At 39.0% G+C, this 10,521-nt stretch overlaps 1 protein-coding gene across 1 annotated transcript in view; it reads left to right on the top strand.

Annotated features, from left to right (window-relative positions):
* The window catches only part of CLN3 (CLN3 lysosomal/endosomal transmembrane protein, battenin), a 31,088-nt gene that overhangs the window by 17,544 nt on the left and 3,023 nt on the right, over positions 1-10,521 (top strand). Inside the window, exons 9-13 of the mRNA XM_085048599.1 lie at positions 1,426-1,528; positions 3,686-3,754; positions 4,021-4,076; positions 5,427-5,520; positions 7,030-7,173. Of these exons, the coding sequence (XP_084904725.1) occupies positions 1,426-1,528; positions 3,686-3,754; positions 4,021-4,076; positions 5,427-5,520; positions 7,030-7,173 (466 nt within the window). The remainder of the gene's footprint in view (positions 1-1,425; positions 1,529-3,685; positions 3,755-4,020; positions 4,077-5,426; positions 5,521-7,029; positions 7,174-10,521) is intronic.

Genomic DNA, 10,521 nt, shown 5'->3' with positions numbered 1-10,521 from the left:
TTGGGGTTTTGGGGATTTTGGATTTTTAGAATTTTGGAAGTTTTGGGGATTTTTTGGAGTGTTTTGGGGTTTAGGGGATTTTGAATGGATTTTTGGATTTTAGGGGTTTGGGATTTTGGGGATTTTGGGGGAATTTGGGGGATTTTTTGGTGTTTTGGGGTTTGGGGATTTTTGGGGGTTTTGGGAGTATTTTGGGGAATTTTGGGGTTTTTGAGGTTTTAGGAGTTTTGTGGATTTTGGGGATTTTTGGGGTTTTTGAAATTTTTGGAGTTTTGGGGGTTTTGGGGATTTTTACGGTTTTTTGGAGGTTTTTTTAGGGTTTTTTTGGAATTTTTGGGGATTTTAAAAGGATTTTTTTAGGGTGTTTTTTTGGGGATTTTGGGGGATTTTTGTGGGGATGTTTTAGGGTTTGTTTTTAGGGCTTTTGGGGATTTTTGGGGAGTTTTTTGGTGGATTTTTGTGGAATTTTTTTAGCTTTATGGGGGTTTTTGTGGATTTTTTTGGTTTTTTGGGATTTTTGGGGGTTTTTTGTGGATTTTTTGGGATTTTTTTTCCGTTTTTTCTGGATTATTTTTTGGTTTTTTGGGCATTTTGGGGTTTGGGTTTTGTGGATTTTTTGGGATTTTGGGGATTTTTTGTTTTTGGTTTTAGGGGATTTGAGGTGATTTTGGGGATTTTTTTGGGTTTTTTGGGATTTTGGTTTTGATGATTTTGGGGATTTTAAAGTTTTGGGGGTTTTTGGGATTTTTGGATTTTTTTGGGATTTTTTGGGATTTTTGAAGTTTTTGGTTGTTTTTGGGATTTTTTTGGTTTTGGATTTTTGTTTTTTGTGGATTTTTTGGGATTTTTGTTTTGGGGGATTTTGGGGATTTTTGGGATTTTGGGATTTTTTTGGGGTTTTTTGGGTTTTTTGGGGATTTTTTGGGGATTTTTTGGGGTTTTTTGGGGATTTTTTTGGGATTTTTTTGGATTTTTGTTTTGGGGGATTTTGGGGATTTTGGGATTTTTGGGAATTTGGGAATTTTTTGGGGTTTTTTGGTGATTTTTTCGGTTTTTTTGGGGGTTTTTTGGGTTTTTTTGGGGATTTTTTGGGGGATTTTTTTGGGGGTTTTTGGGATTTTTTTTTGGTTTTTTGTTTTGGTGGTTTTTGTGTATTTTGTTGTTTTGGGGTTTTTGGTTTTATTTTGGTTTTGGTTTTTTGGGGGTTTTTTGGGTTTTTTTGTGGATTTTGGGGTTTTTTGGTTTTTTGGTTTTTTTTGTGTCGATTTTGGGGATTTTTGTGAAATTTTTGGGTTTATTAGGGTTTTTTGGTGCATTTTTGTGACGTTTCCCCCAAAATTCCCCAAATTTCCCCCAAAAATCCCAGTTTTCTGTTTATTTCTATTTTTTCCCCAAAATTTTAATTTTTTCCCATTTTTTTTGCAGTTTTTTCTTCCTCCTCCTCCCCGCCCCTCCCCCCACCCCCTCCCCGCCCCTCCCCCAGCCGGAAGTGGGCGTGGCCAGGGCGGGAAAATGGGGCGTGGCCAAGGTGAGAGGGGGAGGGGCTGGGGTGGGGAAATTTGGGGAAAAACTGGGGAAAATTTGGGGAAATTGGGAAAAAATTAGGGGAAAATTGGCAGAAATTTGGGGAAAATTTGGGGAAAATTGGGGCAAAATTAGGAATAATTTGGGGGAAAATTCAGAAAAAATGGAGAAAAATTGGGAGAAAATTGGGGAAAATTTGGGGGAAAATTGGGAATAATTTGAGGAAAAATTGGGGAAAATTTGGGGGCAAAAATGGGAAAAAGTTGGGGGAAAATGGGGAAAAATTGGGGAAAAATTGGGGGAAATTTGGGGGAAATTTGGGGAAAAATGGGGGAAAAATGGAAAAAAAATTGGGGAAAAATGGGGGAAAATTGGGGAAATTGGGGAAAAATTTGGGAAAATTTGGGGTAAAAATGGGAAAATTTGGGGAAATTTGGGGAAAAATGGAAAAATTTGGGAAAAAAGAAAATTTGGGGGAAAATTTAGGAAAAAATGGGAAAATTTTTGGGGAAAATTTGGGAAATAAAGAGAAAATTTGGGGGAAAATATGAGAAAATTTGGGGAAATTTGGGGGAAAAATTGGAAAAATTTGGGAAAAATTTGGGGAAAATTGGGGAAAAAGGGAAAATTGGGGGAAAATTGGGAAGAAAAATTTGGGGAAATTTGGGGGAAAATGAGAAAATTTGGGAAAATTTGGGGGGAAAATGGGAAAATTTGGGGAAAATTGGGGGAAAAATGGGAAAAAAATGCGGAAAATTTGGGAAAATGGGGGAAAATTGGTGGAAAAATTGGGGAAAATTAGGGGAAAATTTGGGGAAAATTTGGGGAAAAAATGGTTGAAAATTTGGGGAAAAAAGGGGAAATTTGCTTGAAAATTGGAAAAATTTGGGGGGAAAATGGGAGGAATTTGGGAGAAATTTTGGGAAAATTGGGGGAAAATTAGGGGAAATTTGGGGGAAAAATAGTGCAAAAATTGGAAAAAATTGAGGATAATTTGGGAAAAAATGGGGAAAAATAAGCAGAAAATTGGGGAAAATTAGGGGAAATTTGGTGGAAATTTGGGAAAATTTTGGGGGAAAATTGGGAAAAATTGGGGAAAATTGGGGGGAAATTTTGGGGAAAATTAGGGGATAATTTGGGGGAAAACGGGGAGAAAAATTGGGGGAAAAATGGGGAAAATTTGGGAAATTTGGGGGAAAATTGGGAAAATGGGAGAAAATTGAAGGAATAATGCAGAAAAATTGGGGAAAAATTGGAGAGAAATTAGGGTGAGAAATGGTTGCAAAAAATTACTAACAATGAGGGGAAAATAGGGAAAAATGGTGAAAATTGGGAGAAAATTGGGAAAAAATGGGAAAATCTGGGAAAAATTGGGTAAATTGGGGAAAAATTGGGAAAAATTTGGAAAAAATGGGAAAAATTTGGGAAAACTTCGGAAAAAATGGAAAAAATTAGGAAAAAATTGGGGGGAAATGGGAATAAATTGGGGAAAAAGGAAAAAATTGGGAAAAATCAGTAAAAATTGGGAAAAAATGGAAAAAATTGGGAAAAATGGGGAAAACTTGGAGAAAATTGAGAGAAAATCAGGAAAAAATGGGAAAAAATTGGGAAAAATTGGGAAAAATTGAGAAAAAATGGGAGAAATTGGGAAAAATGGGAAAAAATTGGAAAATCTGGAAAAAATGGGAAAAGGGAAATTTGGAGAAATCATGAAAAAATGATTGAAAATGGGGAAAAATTGGGAAAATTGGGGAAAAAATGGAAAAAATTAGGAAAAAATGGGGAAAAATTGGGGGAAAATGGGAATAAATTGGGAAAAAAGGAAAAAAATGGAAAAAATCAGTAAAAATTGGGAAAAAATGGAAAAAATTGGGAAAAATGGGGAAAATTTGGAGAAAATGGAGAGAAAATCAGGAAAAATGGGAAAAAATTTGGAAAAATTGGGAAAAATTTGGAAAAAATGGGAGAAATTGGGGAAAAATGGGAAAAAACTGGGGAAAAGCAGAAAAAATTGTGAAAAAATTGGGAGAAAATCAGAAAAAATTAGGAAAAAATGGGGAAAAATCAGGGAAAAATCAGGAAAATTTTGGGAATTCTGGGTGGGGGAGGGGCGGGCCAGTGGGCGTGGCCAACGCTGACTCCTCCCCTCCCCCCCCTTCAGGCCTCTCTCCGCCAGGGGGCGCCGCTGGGCATCGTCTACTTCGCCGAGTATTTCGTCAACCAGGGCCTGGTGGGTGGGCGTGGCCAGGAAATGGCGGGAAATGGGGGTGGGCGTGGCCAAGATGGTGGATTTTGGGGCGTGGCTTAGAGGAAATTGGGAAAAAAACCCCAAAAAATGGTGAAAATTGGGGTGGGGGAGGGGAAAAAATGGCGGATTTGGGGGTGGGGTTGAAATCCAAGATGGCGGCGGTGGGCGTGGCCAGGATGGCGGCTGGTGGGCGTGGCCAACCCGGAAACCACGCCCCTTTCGGCCAAGCCACGCCCCTTTGCCCCTAGATGGAGTTGCTGTACTTCCCCTCCTCGCCCCTCCCCCACAGCGCCCAGTACCGCACGTGAGAGGGGCGGGGCTAAAGGGGGCGGGGCCAGGGAAGGGGCGGGGCTTGGGAATTGGGGCTTTACATTGCATTGGGAAAGGGGCGTGGCTTGGGAAAGGGGGCGTGGCTTGAGAACAGAGGGTTTCTATGGGGATTGAGAAAGAGGCGGGGCTTGGGAAAGGGGGCGTGGCTTGGGATTTAGATATCTTTAGGGGGTTGTCAAATGGGCGGGGCTTGGGGAGTGGGTGGGGCTTCAAAATGGGCGGGGCTTGGGAATAGTAGATATATATGGAGATTGGAAAGGGGCGGGGCTTGGGAAAGGGGCGTGGCTTGGGAGCTGGAGGTTTATATATGAATGAGAAAGGGGCGTGGTTTTGGAGAATGGGCGTGGTTTGTGAAAGGGGGCGTGGCTTGGGAATTAGAGATCCATATGGGGATTGGGAAAGGGGCGGGGCTTGGGAAAAGGGGCGTGGCTTGGGAATTGGAGAGTTCTATGGGGATTGAGAAAGGGGCGTGGCTTGGGAAAAGGGGTGTGGTTTGGGGAAGGGGCGTGGCTTGGGAATTATAGAGGTATATGGGGATTGAGAAAGGGGCGTGGCTTGGGTGAGTGGGTTATGAAGTGGGCGTGGCTTGGAGGTTGGGTGAAGCTGTTTGGGAAAGGGGGCGTGGCTTGGGAACTGGGGCAGGGGTTAGCAAAGTGGGCGGGGCTTAGGGCGAAGGGGCGGGGCTTTGGAAGGGGCGGGGCTTGGGTGGAAAGACTTGGGATTTTTTTCCACCCCAAAATTAAATTTTTTTTCCTTTAAATTGAGATTTTTCCACCCCAAAATTCCCATTTTTCCACCCCAAAAATTCAGATTTTCCCCCCAAAATCCCCATTTTTCCCCCAAAATTCCCATTTTTCCCCCAAAATCCCCATTTTTCCCCAAAATTCCCATTTTCCACCCAAAATTCCCATTTTCCACTCAAAATTCCCATTTTTCCAAATCCCAAAATTCCCATTTTTCGAAACCCCAAAATCAACATTTTTCCCCCCAAAATTCCCATTTTTTCACCCCCAAAATTGAGATTTTTGGTCCCATAAATTAATGTTTTTCTTCCCATAAATTCAGATTTTTCCATCCCAAAATTCACATTTTTCAGCCCCACACATTAACCCTTTTAGCCCCATAAACTGAGATTTTTCCACCCCAAAATTCCCCATTTTTCCCCCAAAATTCCCATTTTTCCACCCCAAAATCCCCATTTTCCCCCCAAAATTCCCATTTTTCTCCCCAAAATCCCCATTTCCCCCCAAAATCCCCATTTTTTCACCCCATAAATTGAGATTTTCCCCCCAAAATCCCCATTTCTCTCTCTCTCTCTCTCCAGCCTGCAGCTCCTTTACCAAACTGGAGTTTTCCTCTCTCGCTCTTCCTCCCGCTGGATCCGCCTGAGACACCTCTGGCTGCTGGCTCTGCTCCAGGTCTGACCCAAAAATCCCTTCAGTTCCCTTTTTTCCCAATTTTCCCAAATTTTCCCGAATTTTTCCCCAATTTTTTCCTAATTTTTTACGATTTTGTAACAATTTTTAGTGATTTTTTACAATTTTTTCACCATTTTTTGCCTATTTTTCACCCAATTTTCACCCCAAATTTCCCCAAATTTTCCCCAAAATTCCTTAAATTCCCATTTTTCCCAAATTTTCCCAAATTTTTCCCAAATTTTTCCCTAATTTTCCCATATTTAACCCTATTTCCCCCAAATTTCCCCACTTTTCCCCCAAATTTCCCCAATTTTTCCCCAAATTTCCCCAATTTTTCCCCAAATTTCCCCAAATTTTCCCCAAAATTTCCCTTTTTTTTTCCTGATTTTTTCCCCCAAATTTCCCTAAATTTTCCGCAAAATTTCCCCTAAATTTCCCCAAATTTTTCCCCATTTTTCCCCCAAATTTCCCTTTTTTTTTTCCTGATTTTTTCCCCCAAATTTCCCTCAAATTTCCCAAATTTTTCCCCAAAATTTTCCCCAAATTTCCCCCAATTTTTCTCTAAATTTTCCCCCAATTTCTCCCATTTTTTCCCCAAATTTCCCCAAAATTTTCCCCAAATTTCTCCCCAAATTTCCCTTAATTTTCTCCAATTTTCCCCCAATTTTTCCCCAAATTTTTCCCCAAAATTTCCCCAAAATTTCCCTTATTTTTTCCTGATTTTTTTACCCCAAATTCCCCATTTTCCCTCCTTTTTTCCCCAAATTTCTCCCAATTTTTCCCCAATTTTTTCCCAAAATTTCCCCCCAAATTTCCTCAAATTTTTCCCAAAAATTTCCCGAAATTTCCCATATTTAACCCAATTTTCCCCAAATTTTCCCAAATTTCCCCACTTTTCCCCCAAATTTTCCCCAAATTTTCCCCAAATTTCCCCAATTTTTCCCCAAAATTTCCCAAATTCCCCAAAATTCCCCATATTTTTCCCCAAATTTCCCCAATTTTCCCCAATTTCCCCAAAATTTTCCCCAAAATTCCCCAAATTTTCCCCAAATTTGCCCATTTTTCCCCATTTTTCCCCAATTTTTCCCCAAATTTCCCAAATTTTTCCCCAAATTTTCCCCAATTTTTCCCCAAATTTCCCCAATTTTTCCCCAAATTTTTCCCCCAATTTTCCCCAAATTTTCCCCAAATTTTTCTCCAAATTTCCCCAAATTTTTCCCCAAATTTTCCCCCTTTTTCCCCAAATTTTTCCCAATTTTCCCCCAATTTTTCCCCAATTTTCCCCCAATTTTTCCCCAAATTTCCCTTTTATTTTTCCTGATTTTTTCCCCCAAATTTCCCTCAAATTTCCCGATTTTTCTCCTGATTTTTCCCCAAATTTCCCCATTTTTCCCCAAATTTCCCCCAAATTCCCCCAAATTCCCCAAATTCCCCAAATTCCCCAAATTTTCCCCAAATTTCCCTTTTTTTCCCCATTTTAACCCTTCCTCTCCTCGGCTCCTCCCCCAGGCGCTGATCGCCGCGTTCCTATTGGCTGCCGTGGCTGTCAATCAGCTGCTGCCGGCGGTGGGCGTGGCCTGGGGCGTGGCGCTGGGGGAGGGGCTGGTGGGGGGCGGGGCTTATGCCAACGCCTTCCTCAACCTGCAGGAACAGGTGAGAGAAATTGGGGAGAAATCGGCAAAAAACGGGAAAATTGGGGGGAAAATTGGGAGTTTGGGGGGAAATGGGGGGAAATGGGGAAAATTGGGGAAAATTTGGGTAAAAAATGGGAAAAATTTGGGAAAAAAATGAGGAAAAATGGGAAAAAATGGGGAAAATTTGGGGAAATTGGGGAAAATTTGGGTAAAAATGGGTTAAAAATGGGAAAAAATTGAGGGAAAAATTGGGGAAAAAATGGGAAAAATTGGGAAAAAATGGGAAAAAATGGGGAAAAAATGGGGGAAAATGGGGAAATTGGGAAAAAATGGGGAAAATTTGTGGGAAATTGGGGAAAATGGGGAAAAATGGGAAAAATTGGTGGGAAAATTGGGAAAATTTGGGGAAAAATGGGTTAAAAATGGGGAAAAATTGAGGGAAAATTTGGGGGGAAAATGGCAAAAAATTGAGAAAAAATAGGGGAAAAATAGGGAAAAAATGGGGAAATTGGGGAAAAATGGGAAAAAATGGGGGAAATTTGAGGGAAATTTGGGAAAAATTGGGGAAAAATTGAGAAAAAATAGGGGAAAAAATGGGGAAAAAATGGGGAAAAATGGGGGAAAATGGGGGAAAAATGGGAAAAAATGTGAAAAATTGGTGGGAAAATGGGGAAAAAATGGGAAAATTTTGGGAAAATTGGGAAAATTTGGGGAAAAAGGGGTTAAAAATGAGGAAAAAATGGGGAAAAATGACCTAAAAATGGGAAAAGTTGATGAAAAAATGATGAAAAAATGAATAAAAACTGATAAAAAGTTACCTGAAAATGGGAAAATGGGAAAAAATGGGAAAAATGAGAAAATGGGGAAATTGGGGGAAATGGGGAAAAATGGGGAAAATTGGGGAAAAATGGGAAAAAATGGGAAAAAATGGGGAAAATTTGGGGGAAATGGGGGAAAATTGGGTAAAAATGGGTTAAAAATGGGGAAAAATTGAGGGAAAATTTGGGGGGGAAATGGGAAAAAATTGAGAAAAAAAAGGGGAAAAAAAAGGGAAAAAATGGGGAAAAAATGGGGAAATTGGGGGAAAATGGGGAAAAATGGGGAAAATTTGGGGAAATTTGGGGAAAAATTGATGAAAAAATTATGAAAAATGACTCAAAAATGGGAAAAAAATGAGAAAAAATGAGCTAAAAATGGGGGAAAAATGGGGAAAATTGGGTAAGAAATGGGAAAAATTGAGAAAAATATGGGAAAAAAGGGGAAAAATTGGGGAAATTGGGGAAAAATTGGGAGAAATTTGGGGGAAAAATTTGGGAAAATTTGAGGAAATTCGGAAAAATGAGGGGAAAATTGGAGAAAATTAAGGGAAATTTGAGGAGAAATTTGGGGAAATTTGGGGAAAATTTTGGGGAAATTTGGGGAAAAATTGGGGAAAATTGGGGGAAATTGTGGAAAAATTAGTGGGGAAAATGGGGGAAAAATGGGGAAAAATTGAGAAAAAATGGAGGAAAAATGGGAAAAAATGGGGGAAAATGGGAAAAATTGGTGGGAAAATTGGGAAAATTTGGGGAAAAATGGGGAAAAATTGAGGGAAAAATGGGGAAAAATTGAGAAAAAATGGGGAAAAATAGGGAAAAAATGGGGAAAATGGGGAAAAATGGGGGAAATTTGGGGGAAATTTGGGGGAAAATGGGGAAAAATTGGGGGAAATTGGGGAAATTGGGGAAAATTTGGGAAAAATTGGGGGAAAAATGGGGAGTTTGGGGGAAAATGGGGAAAAAAATGGGAAAAATTTGGAAATATTGGGAAAATTTGGGGAAAAACGGGTTAAAAATGGGGAAAAATGGGGGAAAATGGGGGAAAATGATCTAAAAATGGGAAAAGTTGATGAAAAAATGACTCAAAATGAGTAAAAACTGATAAAAAGTTACCTGAAAATGGGAAAATGGGAAAAAAATGGGAAAAATGAGAAAATGGGGAAATTGGGGAAAATGGGGAAAAATGGGGAAAAATGGGGGAAAAATTGAGAAAAAATGATGAAAAAATGAGAAAAAATGAGTCAAAAATGACTCAAAATGAGTAAAAACTGATAAAAAATTACGTGAAAATGGGAAAAAGGGAAAAAATGGGAAAAATTGGAAAATGGGGAAAATGGGGAAAAATGGGGGAAAATTGAGGGAAAAATTGGGGGAAAAATGGGAAAAAATGAGGAAAAAATAGGAGAAAAAATGGGGAAAAAAATGGGGAAATTGGGGAAAATGAAAAATAGGGGAAAATGGGGAAAATTTGGGGGAAAATGGGTTAAATGGGGAAAAATTGGGGAAAAATATGGGAAAAAATTGAGAAAAAATCAGAGAAAAATGGGAAAAATGGAAACTGGGGAAAATGGGGAATGGGGAAAAATGGGGAAAAAATTGGGAAAATGGGGAAAATGGAAATTGGGGGAAAATTGGGGAGAAATTTGGGGGAAAAATTGGGGAAAATTTGGGAAATTTGGGGAAAAAATTGAGGGAAGTGGAAAATTAGGGAAATTTGAGGAGAAATTTGGAAATTTGGGGAAAATTTTGGGAAGAATTTGGGGAAAAAATTGGGAAAATTGAAGAAATTGGGAAAACTTAGTGAGAAATTTTGGGTAAAAGGGGAAAATGGAAAAATGGGAAAAAATGGGAAAAAATTGAGAAAAATAGGAAAAATAAATTGGGAAAAAATGGGGAAAAATGGGGAAAATTTGGGAAAAATTGGGGGGAAAATGGGGAAAAAAATGGGAAAAATTTGGGAAAATTGGGAAAATTTGGGGAAAAATGGGTTAAAAATGGGGAAAAATGGGGGAAAAATGGTGAAGAAATGACCCAAAAATGGGGAAAAAATGAGAAAAAATGACCCAAAAATGGGAAAAGTTGATGATAAAATGACAAGTAAAAAACTGATGAAAAGTTACCTGAAAATGGGAAAATGGAAAAAAATGGGAAAAATGGGAAAATGGGGAAATTGGGGGAAATGGGGAAAATGGGGAAAAATTTGGGAAAATTGGGAAAATTGGGGGAAAAATGGGAAAAAATGGGGGAAAATTGAGAAAAAATGATGAAAAAATGAGAAAAAATGAGTAAAAAATGACTCAAAATGAGTAAAAACTGATAAAAAATTACGTGAAAATGGGAAAAAGGGAAAAAATGGGAAAAATGGGAAAATGGGGAAATTTGGGAAAAATGGGGGAAAATTGAGGGAAAAATTGGGGGAAAAATGGGGAAAAATGGGGGAAAATTGGGAAAATTTGGGGAAAAATAGAAACTGGGAAAATGGGAAATTGGAAAAATGGGGAAAAATTGAGGAAAATGGGAAAAATGGTGGGGAAAAGAAAAGGGGAAAA

This window comes from Lichenostomus cassidix, unplaced genomic scaffold, assembly GCF_008360975.1.
Source record: "Lichenostomus cassidix isolate B80296 unplaced genomic scaffold, HeHo_3.0 HiC_scaffold_55, whole genome shotgun sequence".
Taxonomy (NCBI): domain Eukaryota; kingdom Metazoa; phylum Chordata; class Aves; order Passeriformes; family Meliphagidae; genus Lichenostomus; species Lichenostomus cassidix.
This window is presented reverse-complemented; position numbering and strand designations above follow the sequence as displayed.